Source organism: Hirundo rustica, chromosome 2 (genome assembly GCF_015227805.2).
Source record: "Hirundo rustica isolate bHirRus1 chromosome 2, bHirRus1.pri.v3, whole genome shotgun sequence".
In the NCBI taxonomy this organism is placed as follows: Eukaryota; Metazoa; Chordata; class Aves; order Passeriformes; family Hirundinidae; genus Hirundo; species Hirundo rustica.
The window spans coordinates 89,191,283-89,214,449 of NC_053451.1; the positions used below are offsets into that span (position 1 = coordinate 89,191,283).

At 37.7% G+C, this 23,167-nt stretch overlaps 1 protein-coding gene across 1 annotated transcript; it reads left to right on the forward strand.

Annotated features, from left to right (window-relative positions):
- Window positions 1-268: 268 nt before the first annotated feature.
- On the forward strand, window positions 269-21,809 carry TMEM182 (transmembrane protein 182). The gene is made up of 5 exons (XM_040055724.2): window positions 269-627; window positions 1,076-1,175; window positions 2,593-2,691; window positions 12,643-12,780; window positions 20,760-21,809. Exons 1-5 carry the CDS (start codon window positions 487-489, stop codon window positions 20,981-20,983), a joined length of 702 nt encoding a protein of 233 aa, XP_039911658.1. The 5' UTR covers window positions 269-486; the 3' UTR covers window positions 20,984-21,809.
- The last annotated feature ends 1,358 nt before the right edge of the window (window positions 21,810-23,167 follow it).

Below are 23,167 nucleotides of genomic sequence, written 5' to 3' on the forward strand. Positions count from 1 at the left end.
CTTGCTACTACTGCGTGCTCTGTAACACTGCTCATGTAGATGGACAGAGCCATTGCAACTCCATCTCCATCTCCAGTGATGTTGATGCACCAGCTGCAATAATATTTCAAGTCAATCTCTGATTAGTTAGGGGAAGGTCAGCTATTTCTGACTGGCCTCGCCCAGACAGCGAAACAGAGCAAAGCTCTGCCATCAGTGTCCTAAAATAGAAAGGCCTTTTCATTTGTCAGACTTGAGTCAGCCACATGGAACACAAATTTGGAGACACAAATTGACTCACAGGGCATTGGGAAGAAGGGCATAGGCAGAAAGTCAACTGAAAAGAAACTTCCTCAGATATGAGCTGTATTCTCCAAACAATTTTTTAGTTACTTTCACAAAAATTTTTTATTTTACTGTTTACCTTTTAAGTATTTAAGGTTAAAAAAAAAAAAAGCAAGCCAAAAACAAACAAACAAACTAAACAACAAAAAACCACCTTCAATAATGAAACTGAGTGTGGGGATATTTTTTGGAGGTTTCTTTGCAGCTCTGGGGGTTTTGCTGTTTTTGGTGGCATTTGGAACTGATTATTGGCTTCTTGCTACAGAAGTAGGAACTTGTTCAGAAGCACCTGAAGGTGCTGAGGTTAGTATGAACTTTTAATTTATAATGAAAATTATATATGTAGAATCCTTAGATGTGTTTATTTTCTAAGAATTTACTTCTGTATAAACTTTTGAATATAGTAATTGTGTTTATTTTCTGAGAATTTACTTCTGTGTATACTTTTGAATATATATTAATTTTGACCTTCTGGAGACTTACAAGCCTGCCTCAAAACCTCTAATAATCTTTTGTAATCAGCTCTAGAATGAATTTTTATTTTGTGATACTGCTTTTGCAATATGATATTCTTTCTTTTCTAAAGAAGAATGACTGTTTATAAATGCTATAGCTGACCTAAATTCAGACAGGTCATGTGTCATTATGATGGTGGTATTTTTTACCTCAACATCTAATTGAACTTAATTCTTTCAGCTGTTCAAAAATCATATGATAATGCTTTCTTTTTGTTTGTATCCTTCCTCTGTAGGGAGAGAAGGCCACTTTCCATCATGAAGGTTTCTTCTGGAGGTGCTGGTTTAGTGGAAATGTAGGAGATAATAATGCCAGCATGTGGAATTTTTGGTATAGTAAGTATTTTTTAACCTTTTACATTATCTACAGTAGTTTGTTCTCAAAATTGTTGGGGTTTGGTGGTTTTGTTTTTTTTTTTTTTTGTTTTGTCTTCTATTTATGAATCATTAGATTTCATATGGCTTCTTTGGGGATCAGGTTCTTCAGCTACCCTAAAATAAATTCTTGACACACACTTTTGTAATCTGTACTATAGGAAACCCCAGGACAAAATGATACAAGTTTAGCTATCAGATTACACTCTGATTGTTATGGATGCCCTGTTAACATGAGTCCATTCTTAGCTACACAGTCTTTTACCACTTCGTGTTAAACAATTGGTTTATTTCTGTTAAGTAAGGAAAAAAGAGCTTAGTGGTTAGCCTGGTCCATCAATTTTTGCTTGGGGAGTTTCTCCGTTTGTACTTAACTGATTACAAGTGAGTTAAGAAGGGAATGGGTAACTCCACAGTGAAAATGGTGTAGGACGCACCATCTTCAGAAAAGTTCCTTTATTACACTCATGGATGATCTGTTGCTTTCTTTCACTACATCCAGGATTCTAAGATAGATAGAATTCCAAAATCAGATAGTGTTTTACAACCAAAGTCTCTCTCTTCTTAAGAAGTCAAGCAAAACTTCTTCTCCAGTCTTTGGCATTCCTCTGAGGTAGGGAGCTCCCTCACCTTATTGCAAGATTTCCATAATCCTTGAAAAAGCAGCTGCCATCATACAAGTTTGACTGCAATAGTCCGTATTTTGCTAAATATATTGCTATGTCTTGGGTGGAAAATGTAATATTCACTGTAGTTAATTTCCCCTTGTTATTTATCTGGAAAAAAAAGGGGTCAGGAATCTGAAATTTAGATGGGGTTTAAGTTATAGTCAGCTTTTGTTTTTTGCCAGGAAGAAGTTGATATTTTTAGAAGTATTTAATATAAAGGGTGAAATTACCCTTTTCTGGAGGATATTAATTCCATAGACTAGACTCATATTAGTAGACATTGTACAAACTTTCTGAAGATGTTTGATATTTTCATTGTTCTTTCACAAAAGAAAAAGTAAGTGCCTGGATTTTGTTTGTTTGGTTGTTTTTTTTTCTGCATATGTAATAATGAGAACATAATTAACTCGCAAATGAGAAAGGTACATATGCATAAAAAGGCATACATATGTATCACATATAAATTGCAGTGTGCTTTCAGCAGGGCTCGTTTACTGTCTCAGAGTACAAATCTGTATTGGTCTTTAAGGAATATTCTTGTTTGCATAACAAGGCTCGTATCTTTTACCAAACCAAATTCACTCTTAGTTGTTGCCTAGGAAAGGACCTGAAATCTTGACCTATGAATCTCAGTTTGCCCATTGGAAGAACAGACACACAATATTGTTAAGGCAGTAAAATATTAATCTTTACCTTTCTTTCATTTTTAGCCAACCAGTCACCTTCTAAGAATTGTACGCATGCTTACCTGTCCCCATTCCCTCTTCTCAGAGATGAACACAACTCAACCTCCTATGACTCTGCAATCAGTAAGTATTGTTTGGTGCAGGTGAATACAATGCCTATAGTTTCAAGAAAACAATTTGTATGCTTCAAAATAAAGCAGCCTTATCACTCCACACAATTTAATAAGCAGAATTTTGGTATTTCATACTTCTCATAAATCTACAACATGCATATTTAAGCCACTGTTTAACAAAGCGCGTAAATAAATGCTTAGCTTTAAGCATGATGGCAGAATGGAGGTAATTCCTGAAAAAAAAAAAAAGACAAAAAAAAAGAAGACATTTCCTTTTCTGTGCTTTTTTCTCCAACGTAGTAAATATCTTCCTTGGGCTGAATGCATTTAACAAGTACTTCTTGTCATGTATTTCAATAAAACTGGTTTTGGTTTTGGTTGGATTTTTTTTTTTTTTTTTTTTTTTTTTTTTTGGTAAATAAATAACCACATATGGAAATGTATTGCATTTTTACTTTATGAGGAAGGAGGAGCAGAGCCTTGATGCTGTCTAAGTTTATTTAACTGACTCAGATATACTTCACTGAGAAACTCTTGTACTGTAACAGATACCTGTAAGTATATACTTATATAAATTTGAAAGATAAATATTGATAGATAACTTTGTGTTTGAAAAGTACCTAGAAAGCTCTGTCTTTACTACACATAGAAACTACTTAAAAATATCAGGTGAATCATCAGATTAAGGCATTTATGTAAACATATTTGAAGTAAATACCTTCTGATACCTATTTTGTATGACTTTTTAAACAACCTGTGATGTGTGCATGCTACGTCTCTGAGCTCACTGAGGGACTTGAGTGATTCCTTCCTGTCCTGAAGCTGTAATTATGCTTTTTCTAACCTTGAAGTGTCTTTAGAATTCAATTTTTATGCTGCAGACATGAAAAAGAAAATAAACTAGAATTATGATGGTTCTGTTAATCTTTAGAAATTATGAACTGTTTGTCCAGGAAGAATTCAGACCTCACCATTCAGAGATCTAATCTATAACTTCACAGCACATCTAGAACAGTTTATCTTTCCATTTGAAAGTGACAGTCATCAGCTCCTAATAGCCTAGACAGAGTTTGTATTCCACCGTTCACTCATACATTCACAAAGGTTCCTCAAATTATATTGCATGATTACACAGAAGTGGACAAACAAAGAAAAAGGAAAGGAGAAGGAATATCATCAAAAGTTTAATTAATTTTAGTTAATGTTTGCCAAAAGAACCACTGCTCAAATATAATTTTCCTATCTATATTTCATATTAGGAGATTAAAAGTAGGCAGAACTGTGCTATAGATGCTGGCCCAGGTAGAGTATATTCAGAGCCATTCCTGCTATATAAATAGATACAGTTGGATTGCTTTTGAGCTCATTAAAACTGAAGAGAGTTTGGGGGTTTTTTATGCCTACATTTCATTTTCAACATCCAAGCTGAGTTATTTACTAGAACAGATATGGTTGTTCAAGAGTCTTTCACAACTTTTTATGAAGAAGGTTATGTCGTCATCTCTTCTGTTAGTTCAAAACTTGTTTCTCCTTTAGTATAGTTTGACAATACTGCCCATGATATTTGGCAAACAAGTTCTAAAAACCTTGCTTCAACTGCCGTTGCTGAATTAAGAAATGCTTGGAAGGTTATCCTTTTCTTCTTGATTCCTAGTGCAGGAAGTGGTTTGCTATAAAGCCAGTGGCAAAAGGCTCCACTCTGGCTTCATGAAGAACAAGATTTCATCTATGATTTGTACATCCAGTTGTCTGCATCTAATACTTTGAATCAACTAAGCATAGAATAAAAGGGCACTATCAAAAAACAGAGGTTATTGTCCCCTTTCTTTGGTTCTGCTACTGTTTCTTGATAAAATATTAACATTTTCATGGCTCATAGCTGCTTTCTCAACATATTCTCTTTTGGGGATGATAAAAAGCCCAAATCTCCTCTCCAGGTTTATCACTGCAATTTTTAGTGAGTCAATCAAGTTCTATTTTAACAAGATATTACAAGATAGCAAGATTTTTTCTGTCATCTTCATTTGCTCTTTCATAGAAAAATAAACAGGTGAATAAAGAGCTTTAAACTTCATTAGAAAAATTAAACATGTACACAACACATTTTCTAAAAATCTCTAACTCTTTTCAGAGCGCTGTTAGTTTCTGAACAAGTAAAGGCATGTGACTTTTTAACAGACTATTTGGCTTAGGAAACTTTTGGATCTTATCAGGAGAATTTGAATTTTCCTTTAGCTCCTTGTGCAGTCCCTTGTGTGGAGACAAACCAAGTGTGGTTTGTTGTTGGAGTGCCATGTCACCATCCAGCTAGAAGAGCTCAGACAAAGATAAGTTGCCTGAGGAACATGAAATCTCTGATGCTTTTTGAGTGCAGTGTCTGGACCAAGTTCTCTGTTGACATAATTCCTTTGGCTTTAGTAGGAATTTGGCTCAGAGCTTTTCTGGGCCAGAATTCAAAACAGGATCACCTATCTTCTGTTGGTTTATTTACATCTTTTTGTATGTTGGGTTTCTGTTTGTGTTATAGTTCCCAAAAATCCTAAAGTACTGAGGGCAGGGAACTCTAGTGTTTCATTGTGCCTTACAAAGCTTTAGACCAAAGGCTTGGTTCATTCTGATTTACAAACCTAAACTATGAGCTCTTGGTGTCAAGGACTACAGCCTTAGATGGAAATGCAAAGATAGAAAAGCCTACAGGGGTGCTTATAGTGGAGGTTTGAATGCATGCTTTAATGTATCAGATATTTTTTAATCATTATTGTTTGATGCATGTTCAGCTTCCAAGGGTTAGATAGCACTGCTTTGAAAGTGCAGTTTGCCATATCTTCTATTCATGGTTACAATGTTTTTGTGCATTCATTGATTTTGTTAAATATCTCGACAGTGTGGGGAGGGCTTCCCCTAGCTGTAGTGTAAGGTATTAGCAAAAGCTGTGTGATCCATCGTTCATAGTTAATGTACTTTAAGAAATTCATAGGCCATGTCATTTATCTTAACCTGAAACAGGTTCTAAATGAACTCAGAGGAAGCCTGACTCTGGAGACTTTCTGTGATGGTACAGAGGTTTACAGTGACAACTTTTATAGTGTGCAGATCTTAAGCAGACTTAGCACCTCATTGTGTTGCTAGCAGATTCATTTTTATGATGATTCACATATATGAGTCCAGTAAACTACAACCTTGGAATAATAAAAACCGTGCAATAGAAATAACACAGCAACAACCTATATATTTTAAAATAAACATATATTTGCATAATCATAAACATATTAGTTGCCCCATCAGGCTATTCTGAAAACATAATAGTTTAGTGCTTTAATATTAATTCATTGCTAGCTAGATTCATGCATAATATCCTGCCGTTAGATTACTTAACACTGATGTTCAAGGGCTATCACACTTTCCTGAAGTTCTTTTACTATAGGGCAATACTGGGCCTCTTTCTGAAAAATGTGCAAAGTTCTTCCTCATGGAAATAGTCCAATTTGCCATAGTGAGATTATTCCTAAGAAAAAGAAGTGAAAAATCTAACACTTAGTCACTAATTCAGTATTTTTATTTTTGAGGGGATTTTTTTCAACTTAATTTGGAAATAAACAATAGTTCCTTAATTGTTGTAAATCAACCCAACACCTTTTGAAAATGACATGAAAGCATTTTAATGGGGCAGCACTAGCACATTAGTTTAATACTCTGATTTGTAGCTGCTAGTATTTTTTTTCCTATTAGTATCTTATTTTGTCCAGTACTGGGCACACTGCCAGCATTTGAAGTAATGCCTAATGGATAATATACAATGTTTATAGGACTGAAGAAAAAATCTGATTCAGCAACTGTTAAATCTAAAATGGTGAGATCAAATTTATTGGCAGGTTTGTTAGTGGGTTGAAATTAACCTATTGTAATCTAGAAAATACCAGCCATGAAATCTGAAAATAGAAGCTGTACAAGTGAAATGTTAGCAGTAGTCTATTTCTAGGGGAAAAAAAATGCTCTTATGTAGAAGTCATATAATTGCCCATGAGAGATTGTAGTACAGTGCTTCTATAAGTGTGATCTCTGTAGACCCCAAAGCAACAATAAGGTAAGAAGCATTTGAAAAAGCAGTGCATCCATCTATCCATCTTGTGAATGTTGTATTTGTTTTACTGTTAAAATAATTTTTGAAAAAAAAGTTATTACTAAGGGGTTGTAAAGAGTGCTGAATGAAGCTGAGAAAAGCCTCTCAAGGTTTACTGTATTGCCAGGTGTGTCTCCGGTGCTGCTGCTGAGATAGGTGATTTCATTTACAGTTGTTTAACTGCAGAGAAGATACTTCTGGTTGAGAGCAGTTCAGAAACTGCACCTTTCTCTGTTATTGGAACTGTGTGGCAATACTCTTGTCAAAAGTATTTCAATATCTCTTACATTGAATAGAGAGGCAAAACCCCACACATTCTAAAATACAATCCTCTGTCAGATCACAGGAAATGTGAGCTCATCCGTGATGGTTCAAAGAAACTTTTCCGAGTCATTTTTGCCTAGCCCTGGAAATTTTTATGTGGCATTGTACTAACACATTTCAAAAGACTTTTCATCCTTATAGTGCTTAATAATTCATATTGATATTAGATTTCAGATTAAGTGGCTGGGGTTTTTATGGTAGACCACAGTACTTGCATGGACTGATGGCTGTGTTTTGAAAACACTTGAAGTCAGCAAGAGCAGTGAAATACATAGTATGCTTTCATGATGCTTTCATGATGCTGATCTCCAATAGTGGAAGAGTGCTGCTTTGTGATGTTAGCTAGGCTGTTCCTGACTAACTATTATGGAGCTCCGGAGGTGTCCGTGACTGCTACACAAGTGTGTATGGTAGGTGACACAGCTCTATAACTTTTCAAATGTATAATTGCTTCTCTTTCTTATCATGCATCAGTAACATCTTAAAATATGAATCTGTAACTTCAGTTTGTAATCAGTGCTGGGATCTACTATACTAGAAAAGAAGGCTTTTGGTAATTTTCGTCCATTTCTCCAAAATTTGGTCCCTTGCACAAATACTTCTAGTATTTGTATATTCCCAGATACTTCTAGTTTTCACATGATGCAAAAGTCTCTGGAGGGACATAAATTAGGATCTTTAGAGAGAAAAACAAGTAGCAAGGGAAAACTACAAGTCATGCAATTTTGGAGGAATATAATGTTTCCATATAGGCCTGACGGTGCAGTTGTGTGTACTCCTGTTTTCCGCTAAGTCTTTTTTATTTTTAGGCCTGCATGCCATTTCCGAGGCAAATGTACCCAACAAAGGGGTGGCTTACATGAGTTGCAAAACCTTCTGTTTAGCCCTCTTGCAACACAAAGCAACGGTATCTAAGATTTTTAACACAACAGATAGGTTTTCTTTGCACTTTGCAATGGTGCTTGTACTTTATTCTTCTGTTGTAGGAAACACTTGGAATAATGTGTGTATTTGAGGAGGGTAACTAACATATCTGAGAAGTACCTGGAAGAGACGAGGGTACTCCTTGTCATCTGGACCAGAACATGGGCTATCGTATGAAATACCTCAGTGAGACTTGAAATTGTGCAATTTCCATTAACACTTTGTATAGATACAGTTTCTGTGGGTTCAATGACCCATTGTTTCTTGAAACACATTTGGATCACAGTGTCAGCCCTTTTCATGGGATGTAAAGAACAGTAATTCAAAGCAGAATCTTCTGTTGTGTTTTATCTATCACTGTGTGTCTCAACCTCAGACCAGCAAAGTCTTTGATTTAAGGACTAATTTCATTCTTAGGAGAATTTAATTTCAGCCAGCTCTTTTGTGTTCATCTGTAGATGACAGCTGAGCTAAATGACAGCAGTAGGTCTGAGTTGTAATTTTGAATGACTAGCCCGGTTGTTGGGGATTAAGTTTTCCTGTGGAATTTTTCCCCCCCATAAGTTGCTAGGAGACTAAATACTGATGCTTAAAGGGTACTTGACCAACACAAAAGGTAGTAGATCCCTTAGTTTAGGGAGGAGGAAAAGGCTGGGGGCTCCGGGAACTGAGGGTGGTTTCTTCTGCCCTCTGTCTCGGAGAGGACGGTCGGGCTACAGCTGGCTGCGTGAGGAGTCCACTGTTGACGGAGGGTCCGGTCCTGGGAATTCTATCATCTGCCAGAGCACCCAGGAATTCGGAGCTCCTCACCTGCCCTGCTGGAGCTGGGTCAGCCCCTGTCCAGCCGTCACAGCTTCTCCAGCACTGCTCACTTCGCCTGCTAGGACACCCCCTGCCTGCCGGGACAACCCACTGTTTCCCGCCATCAGCCTGGAGTTTTTCCACCATTTCTGTTTGGTGCTCTCGGGGTCCCGAGAGATCAGACTGCCCGGGGCTTGTGAGACAAAGCCCCTCGGGGTTCTTGGTTCTGTTTATTATTATTGTAATAAACGTGATAGACCAAATTTAGTAAATCAAAATTTAGAATTTTATTTTGAGACAAAATAACAGTCTCCGATAGCCACAATTAAAAGGTCAGCGTCGAACCCCGGGGTTTCGGCACTGGGTGAACACGGTAACACACTCTGTCAGTATGTCACCCCCCAAGATCACATTTTCGGTCTGAGGCGGTCGATTTTTATACACTGGTTCGCTGAGGAAAAATCGGGACTCCAAGACTCCCCCTTCCGAGGCAGCCTCATTAGATATTCATGGTCGGGCTCTGGTGGGGTTGAAAGGATCTTCTCAGGAGAACAATGTCTTGATTGCTGTGTCCAGATACAGTGTAGAGATGTTAATGTCGGGCGGGGACGGATAAGATATCGATCTGATGTAATCATTCGGTTCTCCGGGTTCTCCATCTCCCTCTTCCGTCGTTTTGTTCTCCTCTAACGATTCCCGGCAGAAGTTTTCTCGTGTCCCTTTTCATGTAATTCTTGGCATACTTTTGTCATGTCCCTCCCTTGCAATCTCTAGCAAAAGAATTCCTCGTGTCCCCCTTCGTGCTGTCTCAGTCCCAGTTAACCCGTGGTATACACGATTAGAAATGAACTTACATCTTACAGAGAATGAATTACATATTATAACATTTAACACGAATTAATTTTAGGACATATATCACATTATTATAATTGCTGTTGTTGTTTGTTTGTCCTGTTATATTTACTAGTAAAAGACTGTTATTCCTTTCCCCATAGCTCTGACTGGAAAATTTTTTTTTTTCTTCCAAATTATAATAACTTAAAGGGAAGGATAATAACTTAATGGGAAATTCCCCATTCCTAGAGAGGCCCCGCCTCTCCCTAGCAGATACCTGTCTTTTCAAACCAAGACATCTGTAGAAATAGATCTTGCCCATCTAGGCAGAGAAGATGGGAAATGTGGTTTAAGCAAAAATGGTCAGATTATAAAATAAGTGAAGCCATCTTTGCAGGAAAATGGAAGATTTTAATTCCCTTACAAAAGTAAAAGTCCAAGTGTTCGTAGGGTGTTTCCTCAGACCTGTGCCACAAATGAACCAAATTACTTTCTACTTGCAGATTAGAGGGGGTAGTATTTTGCTTGAAAAGTCACGGATTTGTAAGCAGACTTTGTACCTGTCAATTGCACTCTATTTTTAATTGATGTTTAATGACTGAATTAGTTTAATAAACAAGTATTAGGATAATCAGACTTTATCCGTGATCCTTTAGAGTACATAACTGTTTTGGAGAAATAGAATGAAAGCTTCTGTCAGGTGATAGCTAGGTGAAATCAGTATTTCACACATAATGCATGAAATAGTTACAGTATTGGAGCAGAGAAACAGCTTTTCTCTTATTACAGAGAGGTTGAAACAAATTTTTATCATTTACATATATACTTCTTTTGTGCTCTGTTTCTAAGAATATTTGAGTATCAAATCAAGATTTTCTCATGAAATTTCACTAAAAGCAGGCTTCAAATCTTCCTGTGTGAAGAACAGATAATGAAAATGGATGTTGGTTTTGTAATGCTGAAGAATTTCATGTCTTCCTCCATTCAGGAAATGGAAACACTGCTCCATGACTGAGGTGACTGACCATAATAATATACAAGAAAGCTTTTTCAAGGTCCATTTTGGCCCTTGTGTCCTATTATGTAGTATGACTTTGAAGTACCTTGGGCCACCCATGTAAAAGAGTTGGGTGGTTATAGATTGATTTAGTGGTATTAGGCTTTAAATGAGGAAGTAATGTCCCATGGACTTGGAGACTGCAATGAAGCTTATCAAAGTAGCCCCAAGAGTAAAATAATATGAAATTGTTTCAGAAACCCAAGACTGAAGGACTTGAGAGATTTACCTTTTTAGGTCTCTATTCATTGTCCATTTGCATTAAGTGAATCATTTAACTATATGTTTAACTTTAAACAGGTGCCTAAATCCCATAAGAGGTATTGTACTTAAAGCAAAATACATTTAACTGCTTTGCTGAGCCATAGCCTTATTTCCTACCTACTATTCCAATAATTTTTTGTTTATGTGGAAACTTGGATATGAACCAAACCACAAATTTAACCCTTCTGCCAGGTACTTTCAGACACATTCATCCTTTTTATGCCCAAATCTGCTGATCAGTGTGGTGGAAAATTATGTCTCTGAATGTTTGCCTGGATTAAAAAGGGTGTTATTTAAAAAGTGTGGCTAATGTAATGTGGCGAGTGTGATCTAGCTAATACATGTACAAGGCTGATGATGTATACTTCTTGAGTTAAGCTGGTCAAGTTAAAAACCATAGAATTTTGGAATACATTAGTGGGCAACATGGGCTGCTAATGCCTAGAGCACCTTCAAATTTCAGATGAGAGCAAACCTGAATTATTATTGAATAGCTGTCTCTAACAAGCTGTATGATTTTGAATCTTTTAGGATATGAACCAGTATAATAGTTGCTTGGTTGTGTTTTTCCATAACAGTAAGTAGGTGCTGTCAAATGATAAGTGGCAGTTTCTTTTGTGATACATTTCTCCTGACTTGCCAGCTGGCTTATATGCTTTCCCTCAGTTGGGTGGAAATGTTTTTCACTGACTGAATTGTCAGTGCTTCAAGATTTTCAGATCTGACGATGAAGATCTTTACAACTCATAATTTTACTAATGGGTTGTGTTAATGTACCAATTTTTAAATTCATGGGAGAAATTTATGTCACTCTTGTAGCATTTGTAAAATGATGACTTTGTTAAATGGATGTGCAATTAACCAGCTAAAAACTAATTGTTAGAAAAACTCTTTTGGCCAGAGAATGTCACAAAACTCTCAGCTCATTTATCACCAGCTGCATCCATTAATTCAGCACTGCTTGGCACTGCTTAACGGGGGCTTCTGAAACATCACATTTTAAATTTAATAAAATACAAAGAGCTTTAGAGCAGAAATAGGCTGGTTTGAAACTCTTAGCTGGTTTTCAGAAATATAGTTTACATTTTCTTAGTTTCTCCCTGCTCCTAGCTTAAGTTTCTTTCTGCTGAATATGGCTATATATAAGGAGTATTATCCAGCTGTAAATTGTAGAGAACTTACAGAATGTTATTGGTGATGTAGTCTGAGCATTAAGAGGGTCAAGATGTTGCAGTTCTCTGCTTCTTCTGCACAATTTTGGTAAAAAAAAATGTATCCCGCCAGTCCAATCATTTATCCTAAGGAATCACTGCTATAGCTTTGCTGTACCATCTTCTAAAGAGTGTCAATTTGGTCAGATTGCTATCTTACAAGGTACTACTAAATATTCAGCAGATGGATTTCATTCACAATAACTTAGATGCTTTTTTCCATGATCATCAGGTAAGGACTAGCAATCAAACCTATTTTGTTCCACATGCTATATAACATGGTATATTTTCTATACAAAATAGAATTAATGTTTCATTTGCTAATAAGGCAAGTGATGAGAATGGGAAAGGAAAATCTTTGTTAGCCAGCTTGGATAAGTTCTAAAAAGCATTGTATTTTTTTTCTTCCTTCTTCCTTTTCTCCAGTTTATCGAGGTTTCTGGACGGTTCTTATGCTCCTGGGAGTGCTCACTGTTGTGGCAGCTAGTTTCCTCATCATCTGTGCAGCTCCTTTTGCCAGTCACATTCTATACAAAGCCGGAGGAGGCTTTTTCATCATTGCTGGTGCGTATACTGTTTGCTCAGTCAATTACAGAGTAGAAAGGATAAGTTATTTCTTCCATTTTCCTTAACCAAAAATTATATCAATCATGGTTAAAAGAAAGAGAAAGCATATGCTTCTATCCTTTGGCTTGTGGAGTGCCTGTCTTGGAGACAATTCTTTAATCATGAAGCTATTATAAAGGCTATTTTTGGGTTAAGGTTAAAAAAACCACCTCCAGGACAAATCATGGAATTACATTGCAATTTCAATCTACTTTTTTAACAGGAAAAGGAATGCATGTTTAAGGATGTTGCCTTATAGGATTCTCAAGGGCTTTAGCTAAGGAGAGGGTTTTGTTCTTTATCAGTGATTCAAAAGGTGATTACAGTGGACTCTGAAGAAGTTGGGAGACAGAACACATTTACATGTCCAATACAGGAAAATGCTTTGGATGTGACAGGACTGAAAAAATAGTTGTCATGTATGAGTAAGTAGGAGCTCTAAACCTCTGTGAATGAAAGATAACAAATAACTGAATTCCCTCCTTCCTCATAACGCACACGTACGGTGGAGGATGCACCGTCCCAGGATTCAGCTGATATGGACAGCTCGCTGGCACGCTGTCTGCTTAACCTTGAAAGGTCTGTGAAGATGTCACACTGGTGTGTAAGATATAGTTATATAGGATGTAAATGATAGTGTGCCCCATTGCTGTTCTCCTTGGTTTAGAGCCTAGTGAGAGGCAGCCCTGTGAGAACATATTGTGTTACAGGGCAGAGCCACCTGTGTCAGGACCACAAGGCCTGAGCTCTCTTTTCGCTTCTCATACTGACCCCCTGACCTTGCTTACCCGCTGCACCTCTAAGCTCTTCACACGCAGCTAGTGATCATTATTCCCTTCCAAAGGACTCTCAGTGAAGTGTGGGAAGTATTTTATAATATTTTAGTTGAAGAAAATCCTGCATACTTATATTTTATCTCTTGAGAATTACTCCTCCACACTTTTAAAAGACATACAAAAAATATTCATAGGCTGATGGAGATTCTAAGATATTTCAATGCTTTTTGTCACTGATTTGTAGGGCAAGAGCCCATGTGAGTCTTTCTCTTTTTCTGCATTTCTAATGCATGAAAAACCTCAGCTGTCAGTAGAAAGTAGCAGAAGCTGTTTGAGAGGAAAAGGGCACTTGAAAGGTGTGGAACTGACGGGCAGAGGTGCAAAGCGGTGCTTGTGTTCTCCACTCTGGGTCAGTTCATCTGCCCTCATTTAGGTAGGGGAAAGTTAGATCCCCAAGCCTGTGCTAGCCTCCCTTGGCTTCCCTAGGAGGTCTGCAAGAGGCAATAACATTCATTGGCAGTAAAAACAGTAGGTATGTAAGAAGTTCCCCCAGCTGGGGATTCATTTCATACTGAAAGAGGAGCCTAATTGGATCAGATGAATGTGCTGTGGAAGAACCCTGCACCTCTCTTTCCTTTAGTAGGAGAATCTAGAGAGACTATTTCTTTAGGTTTGTGAAGTTAAGTGAGCTTTATTATCCTAGTGTGTGGCCTTGGGTCTGTATCTTTGCCCCTTTCACCCTTTGTCCCTATAGAGCAAAAGTTCAAGGGAAATTCTGATTTTTACTCTCTCTGTATGTAGCATGTTTCAGCTTCAGGACTGTTCTCAATCAGGGGGTTTAGAAAAAAGCGATGTTATTTTTACTATTACCATTACTGTTGTTGAAAAGCAAAGGTCTTTAGCAAAATCCTGGTATAATTTTTAAAAAAAGTGATGGCAGGAGAAAATAGGACCCGTTCAACTTGCTCAAGACAGAGGAAGATAAGATAGAATCTGATGCAGAAGAGGGTGATGTGCTCTACTGTATCCTGCTGCCATGATCCCTTTCTCTGCCTATCTCCTTCAGAACTAGAGAGCCTGTTCATTTCCTGCCTGCCAAATCAAAGCAGGGCATGGAAGGGGAGAGTGATGAGAAGTGATGCCTATATATCACTTCTCAAACATGTGATCAGGATGCAGCCAGGGTGTGCATCTACTTAAACACAGACCTACTGGGAAAATGAAAAGATGTAATGGGTCTAAGATTAATGTGATTTAGATTGGGTGAAATTAGAGCTCTTGTAAGACAGAAACCGGCAGGTTGTTTTGGAGAAAAAAAAGGAATTATACATATTGTTTTGAAAGAGCCTGGATGCTGTCTTACCACATAATTCAAGTATGTGTTATACTGTAGAGAATAGTCTTCTGAGAAAGAAGTTAAACAAGATGTTTGTCCTTTGGAAGTTAGGAAGAAGATAGGGAGAGCAGTCATTTTCCAACTAACATGTTTTAAAAATAGTTAGATGAAATAATTTTAATACCTCTTATTGGAGAGAAGTGTCTTTATCCTTCTGCAATCTTAACCTACAAATTAGCAGCAGATAGAAGGTCTCCCTGAGCTGAAGGGTACAGTTTGTAGCATGATCTGCTGTGTTGTCTTAGGGTTCAGGAAGTAGCTGAAGATATTATTGGGAATGAGATTCATGCCAACTGTTCAGCCATCTGAAGGCTGTTTTGTACGAACCAACTGCTTAAATTTCTATTGTCAACAGTAAGAAACACTCAGATGGACACCTCACCTTCTCTGTGGTAAGGCAGATAGGCTTGCCTTTTGGAGGGACCCATTCAAGGAGCCTAAACAGAGATCCTAGACAGAGTGACACAAATTTACCTTGAAAAGGACCCCTTGTAGCAATCAAGTCTGATGTCCCATTTTGAGCAGGGTTGTCTTCAAAGTTAGATCAGGCAGCTGAGAGCCTTATCCAATCAAGTTTTTTAAATCTGCAGTAACTGATGTTCCACAGCATCTTTGGGTGCTTGTCTCAGTTTGACCAATTTCCTTGTGAGAAATGTTTTCCTCTTTCTTTGTTTTCACATGATATTGCCCTTGATGCAGTTTGTGACTATTACATCTCATCCTGTCAAGTCTGTAGGTCTCTGAAAAGTCTATCCCCATCTTTTCTATAACTCCATTTAGAAAAATGAAGACTGGATTCTTCTCTAGACTAAAATTCCCCAGCTCACCCAGCCTCTACTTGTTCTCCATTCTCCTAACCATTTTGGTGGCCATCACCTCAGTTTATCGGTATCTCTGTTTCACATGGGGACCCCAAACTGGACACAATTTATCACATATGATATCACAAGTGTTGAGTAAAGGGTGATAATAGTATTTTCAAATCTGATGACTGTGTTCTTGCTAATGCATCTCTGTAGGAGGTTAATTTTCATTTTGCCAGACCTGCTTGAATTCTTGTACACATAAAGGGACCATTTTTGTACTTATAAAGGGACCATTCTTGTACTTTAAGGAAATTGTCTGTGGCAACACTTGGGCCCCTTTGCCCTTTAAGGCAGCCTTTGCCCTTCAGGGCAGCCTCTCGTGGTATCTTGCCTACCAGTTCTCCTCACAGATTGAACCCAAAGTTCTGGGTCTTACCTTCCCTGTTCCTCCTAGGATATTAACCTTTGCCATTCCATGGCCATTATAACTACAATTAACACCATCTGTCATTTTCCTGGCCCATTTTTCCTTAATTGGGAGTAGCAAAACTTTGTAATCTTATTAACCTCCTGAGGCCACAGGTGAAACTACACTTGCAATATCTGTGGGGAAAAGTGAGTATCAATTCAATGATACCACAGTCAATGACTTGAGTGCTGCCTTTGCAGCCTCATCTCCATGTCTGCAACATCAGAGGATGGTACAAGAGCAGCTACAGTACTGAAAACTGTAAGAAGCCTTATAGTTTCTTCAGAAGTCATAGGAAAAGAAGGAGAAGATGCCATAAAATTATCTTTTAGAGCAGCCTTCAATAAAGCACATTATTACTTTGTGCCTCTTTCTGCCGAGCGGTGGTGAAAATTGTCCTCTTGTACTGATGCCAATAACCAATACACCGGGATGTGCACAGAGAATTACAGAATCACACCCTGGTGAGGATGCAAGATTAGAAGCGTGACTGCTGCTTCCTACAAAAAGATCCAAAAAAGATGGTCCTTTAAATTGAGATCCTAGATGAGGACAAAAATCTGTTTTCAGAGACATGTAGCTACTCCCATAACTTTTGCATGGGATCCTCTGCATGTACTTCAGCAGAGAATGCTGACCATTATTTTTAAATAAAGGTCACAAGAGGCCAGGATAGGTGCTAGAATCTGAAATAAGGATGAGAACATAAAAGTGCATTTAATAAAAAAAAAAAATACACACACACACACACACACACACACACACACACACACACAGTTTTTCTTAAGTGAGATAAAGAGTTCTAAACTTTCAGGCATAAGTAAAAAGCTCACATCATTCTTTCCAGCACCTGTTGTCTTCACGTCTGCATAGTAAAAGATTCATGCCATAAACAGCCATTCACCATTGACAAGTGAAAGGCATTTCTACGTGGGAAGAATCAGTACTAAAGGCCAGCAAACTGCTTCTTGAATTCACAGACATTTCTAAAGGTTCTGTATTCTTTCTCCTCTACAATATGCACAAGTATTTGTTTGAAAGAAATTCAAAAGAATGAATGTGAAAGACAGAAAAGAGTGACCTCAGAGAAGTCCGTGTCTTATCACACTGCACAGAGCTGTGTTTCAAACATGCGTGTTTATTAAAAAAAAAGCTAAATGGGAAAAAAGAAAGAAAAAGGAGTAGGAGGAAAGTATTTATGTGTCTTAATCTCTCTCAGACATATTTCATGTTCTAGGAATAATTTCCCCCATCATTACTGACTCATGCAACTGCTGTTCTATTTTTTATTCACTAAAAGGCAAAGGGAAAAGGACGCCTGCACTCTATGAAAAGGTCTAAATGCCAAAAAACATAGAAATATATCATAGCACACACTGTTCCTAAAAATATTGCTTTAAGAAATTGTGGATTTTTTTTCAGTCTTGGTAATTTTCAATCTTGGAGTTTGCCTTTGAGAATTCATGACATTCACAATAGATTGTCAGTGCAAGACTGCAGGAGGAGATTTCTCAGGATAAATATACATTCAATAAACTGTCTAAATGCTTAACTCCTGTGAAATCATAACTCAGTGAAAATTAGACAAAAGGAGTGCTAATGAATGAAATACTGTTGGAGGCAACAGGACATGGTCAGTTTTCACGTAGTCTGATTGTATTGTTCAAGGTATTTTTTGAACATGCTAAATAATACACTTATTAATTAGTTTCCATTAGCAGGTGATGACAACCCTTAAATACTTCTTTAGTGCCTTAATTAACTGGGGGTTTACCATTCTCTTCCTTCCTTTTTCTTCCCTTTTAAGGAAGAGCATTTATCTCTATTCGACATACATTTCTTCTGCAAATTTCCATACAATTTCCGACAATTTGCCAATCACAAGTGTAACAGGTTGCTGTGAAATCACACCCAATGGATGATAGATTCCCATAAGTTGTTTTACGACTGGCACCACTGGCTTGCTATTTTGCACCTACATGATATTGATTCTAGTTTAACCATCTAGGTGTTGCTTCAGAGTGCCTGAGAAGCAAGGGGTGCCCATTTCTAGATTAAAGCACCTTTGAGGCAGTTTTGTTTTAATGACAAATGTTTTCGACTAGCTGCTCTACATAACTTTGCTTCTACCCAGGATGCCAGAGGGCTTTCCAGATGTGCAAGGCCTTGTTATACTTACCTGCTGCCATAGTAAGAGAATATACATTGCTACATTTCATAATTATTATTGTTTTTGACTAAGTTTTCCCCAATGTAGAGGTTAAATTGAGGACTAGTTTGAAAATGCTTAGGCGCAGCCAGTTGAAGAGGTAAATTCCAATGTCCTTATGGATTTTGCCAGATTATTACCATATCTTTCCGAATCTTAGGGCTACAATTTTTTTTTTTGTTGTTCAAGTTTTGAAACCTTTAACAAAATCCATATATAATAACTTCATTTCTGAATTTGTCCCTGAATCTTTCTATTTTTTCAATCAAAAGTTACTAGCTGTGTTTTGTTTTGATTTTCCTGTGTTGCCTACATTATCTGTTATCATTAGATGTTCTGTTCTAGGAATCTTCTGCTCAATTTGAATTATATTTGAAGAGTCTTCAATTTTAATTCTCATTCTTCATGTCTGGCCCTAAGGCAATCCTTCCCTCTGATTGTTTCAGTGGTTTTATGTTTAATACAAGAAAAGTACTAAATTCCATCAAAATTGAGTTTTACTTAGGTAAAATGTTTTCAAAATTGAATTTCTGCTTCTTAGAGTTCAGTGTTCAGTTTTTTCAAACTTTGTTAGGATTTTGAACCTTAGCAAAAAATGTAATCCTGGAAGTGTATTTCATAGACATGAAATGTGTCTGCCTCCTTCTTTATTTAATTTTTCTGCTATTATTTCATCCTCCCAGAAATTGCAGATCCTTTGGGAATGTTTTGATTATGCCTCAGGTTAAGTACTTCAGCCCTTTTTTTGTTGGTCTTCAAAAGATAGTGTTTGCAAGGATTGAGCTATGAGCTCTCACCTATCAAATGTTCAGGATGTATGTAAAGATATTACATTTTGTCCATAAAGCAATAATGGGAAGATCACTAGATTGCCAGGTTAAGCTTTTGCATCTAACCTGCCTGGTTTTGCCTGCATCAAGTGAGGGAGTGAGGACAACAGCTGCTCCCTGGTAAATGGGCAAAAAGGGTGAGGAAAGGAGAATGTGAGGCAGCATCTCAGGTTTGGGTTGGGGAAAGGGAACCATCAAAGGTTACCAGGACCTGTGGATATGGAATCAAATGCCTTGCCATGGGTGTCTACAAAGTGCACTTGTGGGTTTTGCCACAACTGTCACATTTGTTCAAGGTTGCATTGCACGTATTTAGGAGGATGGAGAAGAGACCACAAATATCTTTGACTTACAGCCTGTAGCCTCAAGTTTGGCAGTGAAGTGTTCCCAGGACTGACATTTTAATGAGGCACCTAAACATTCTGGGATAAAAATGTGATGGGGTGGTGTCCCTCAAATATTTTAATGTTGGAATGGATGGTCCTGCTGCTGTAACTCTGCTGTGACAGCTGGAGCTCAGGGAGCAAATGGGTACAGGCTGAAGCATGCGAAAAATTTAGACTCGTGCTCCCAGTCCTCCAGCAAATCTTCTTCAGGAGCATCTGTTCTGCAGGCTAGCATTTCTCAAGTGTCCACATTCCTCTAAAGTGAAATGAAATATTAGGAATGCAACTGATACTTTGGAAAGCACTTTCTTCTTGTATCTCCTTCTGGTGTATAGTAACAAGGAGATTATCAAAGTTTGTAAGGACATGTGCTCCTATTACTATCATGTATAAACAATTCAAAGGCCTTTCAGAGGAGTGGTTGGGAAAAGGCTGTGAATTATGTGGCGGATTAATTTCAGGAAACTGCTGTATCCAATTTGAGTTTATTACTAATAGCCTTTTACATAGTTATTATTTAATTATTGTTGGGTTTTGTTCCTCTACTAAGAGCTTTTTTTATTAAATGTGGATGATTTTGAATTAAATATATTTGAATTTTTATGTAAAATATTTGAGTAGAATACCCTGAAGTTTTGTGTTTCAAACATAGCCTTTTTCATAAGAATAAAGAAGTAAATATAGAGAGGTGAAGAAATATCTCATCCATAAGACCGATAAAAACAATGCCAGGGTTTGGGAAGCAAAAAGTACATTTTTTTCTAGATTGTCCCATCCATTACCTTTTCTTCCCCCACTTTGACCCCTGAATTCAAAACAGTAAATACCTGCATGAATTTTGTCATCAGAGTCTGCCTACCATAACCAGGTATCTCCTTTGTCATGGGGGTATGCTTTCAGTGCAAGAAGCAAGTTAGAGGAAGCCAAAGCCAAAAATTATCCAGTGGTAGCTGACTGTGTCATGCGGACAGGGCCTCAAGCATTGTTGGATTTTTAGGTAATACAGTAAATGCATCCAGTATCTGTCTCACACCCTGTTGTTAAAACCTGGTGTTTCTTTTCCAGGTGTCTTGTTTTCGCTGGTAGTCGTGATGTATGTCATCTGGGTCCAGGCCATGGCTGATCTGGAAAACTACACAAACATGAAAAAAATGGATTGCCCAGACTTTGCTGTTTATGTACGTTATGGCTGGTCATTTATGTTGGCTCCTGTAGGAGTATTTTTTGCTTTATTAGCAGGAATGCTGTTCTTGTTGGTGGGGCGTGCCATTTATTTACACTCAGATTAGTCAGATGCAGCTGAAGGAAATACAGCAATACTTGTGAAACTTTGTGACAAATGTATACTGGAGCACAATTTTGTACATTATTACCATTATGGCAATCCTAAGTGTGCAGGCAGACTTCTGGAAGTTCTTCTATTACTTGTTTAAGGGTAAAGGAAACAAAACTCAACTCCCAACTTGTTGTTTTTTAATTCTTTAGAAAGTACACTTGTGGTTCTTCACATTGTACTATTAGCAGCATTTTTGTAGGTTAAAAAAACAGAAGAAGACAAAAATTTTCTGCAAGTAAAACATGAACATGAATTGGCTCAAATCAACATTTTATACGTTTGTCTTTTAGCATTTACACTGTACTTCTGTTTGTAAAGAACGGCACAAGGTAGAGAAGGCAAACATTCAAACACAGTAATTCAATCTACCTCCTCTCCTGTTTTACACTACTTGCCTTAGCTTTAATGGCAGCAAACGTCTGCACTTTATAAAAATAGAGTGCAGTTGTTCGTGCAGCATCCATAGGAAGAGGACGAGAGAGGAGACAATTGCCGTGAATGTGTAAAAGCTTAACTGCTCTATTACCCATTTCTATTTTCTGTATGCATTTGAAAGCTGTATACTTCTGTATTCTGAAATCCATGTGTTGCATGATTCTGTAAGCCAAAATGCCATAGTACAATCACTATCTGAAGTTATGCCAAAATTGTATTTTGAATTATAGCATTAATATTTTAATTAAGTTTTAACCCTTTTATTTTTCAGTGGAACAATTGGCTCCTCTAACAAATATTTTCATGGCTGTGTAAAATTAATTTTTTATTAAAAAAGGTTTATTATCAAGACAATATCTAGGATATGAAAATGTGTGTCTTATGCAGCCTTCATTTTCCCACATATTAAAAATCTGTGTTATAGACCAAATCCAACTTCCCTACTAGGCTTGCTAGGGAAAGCAGTGAGCTTAGCTAAGACAGCAGGGGAGATGGATTTGGTTCTGCATTGTAGGAGTGGCTGGTTCTGTGTGTGTGTGTGCGTGCACATCTGTGTGGAAGATGGGGTAAGGCTGAGACTGTATGCCTGGTATGGAAAAGATGGGGCTGAGTTTTAACAATGGGGAAACTTTGCCTGGCATTGGGCCCAAACAGAAATTACATCCATCTGAGAGTGTGCTGGTTTTCACTTTGTAACTCAAGGCAGAATAGTTTGGGGCTGATGGGGAAAAGTAAAGGCTGCATGTCGGTTTGTCCTTGTTCATAATGCTTAATTCCACAGCTGTTATGAATACTGAAAGCATTGCTAAAAGGCAGGAAAGGAATGCCCACAGAGAAGATGTGGTGGCCCAGATTGGATGTTACTTCCATTTTGGGAGGTTTTGTGATTGGAAGCTTTCCAGCCTTTCCTGCTACTTATTTATTTTTCCCTCATCAAGATTAGTGTTATACATTATAGAACAGGAAGACAACAAGAGTGGGAGGTAGGGAAGCTGGGACTAGAGTTTAGAATAATTACCAATTCACAAAAATATTTTTATTGGCAAATAACATGGTGTTTTTAATTACTGTGTCAGAGAGTTTGATAAGTGAATTTTAACCAAATATTCATAAGCATATATATATATGAACCCCACATAAATGATAGCCATCCGGAGAACATTAGGGTTACACCATAATGGTTAGTCAGGAAATGCCAAAATTAACCCTGCTCCTTGTGCATATGGTATTATATTCCTGCCCTTAATTACACAATCACATACTGTTTCTCAAATAATACGTTCTGTTGGTATTTGCCCTCTTTACAGTCTAGGACAGTCACTGGTAATTGTGAAGGCAAACTCAATAATCAAGAGTTATTGACTAGGTACCCCCTCCCAAACCCTGTCTGCTTCTCTGCAGGGGAGAGCCCTTCTCCACAAGAGCTTAAAGGGGGCAATATGCTTGAGCCACTTTCTTGCAGCTTTTGGAAGCTGGAAGAACTGAGAGGTGCCTCAGAGCTGGACTTCTTCCAGCAAACCCAACCAAACATGTGTGCAGCAGCAACTAATAAACTCTGCAAGGACTGAGCCAAAGGCTCCTGTGGCGCCCTTAATTCAGCCCATATGCATCTTCGGAACTCCCTCCATTATGCAGCTAAATTAGTTACACTTTTGTGTGCAAGACATCCTCTCTTGGAGGCAACCCTTTGGGTCACACTGTG

Excerpts from the sequence above, each read along its gene's own strand:
- TMEM182 (XM_040055724.2), top strand. The coding sequence starts at position 487 with ATGAAACTGAGTGTGGGGATATTTTTTGGAGGTTTCTTTGCAGCTCTG. Across the intron at positions 628-1,075 it reads AAGCACCTGAAGGTGCTGAG|GGAGAGAAGGCCACTTTCCA; the intron begins GTTAGTATGAAC and ends CTTCCTCTGTAG. Across the intron at positions 1,176-2,592 it reads CATGTGGAATTTTTGGTATA|CCAACCAGTCACCTTCTAAG; the intron begins GTAAGTATTTTT and ends TTTCATTTTTAG.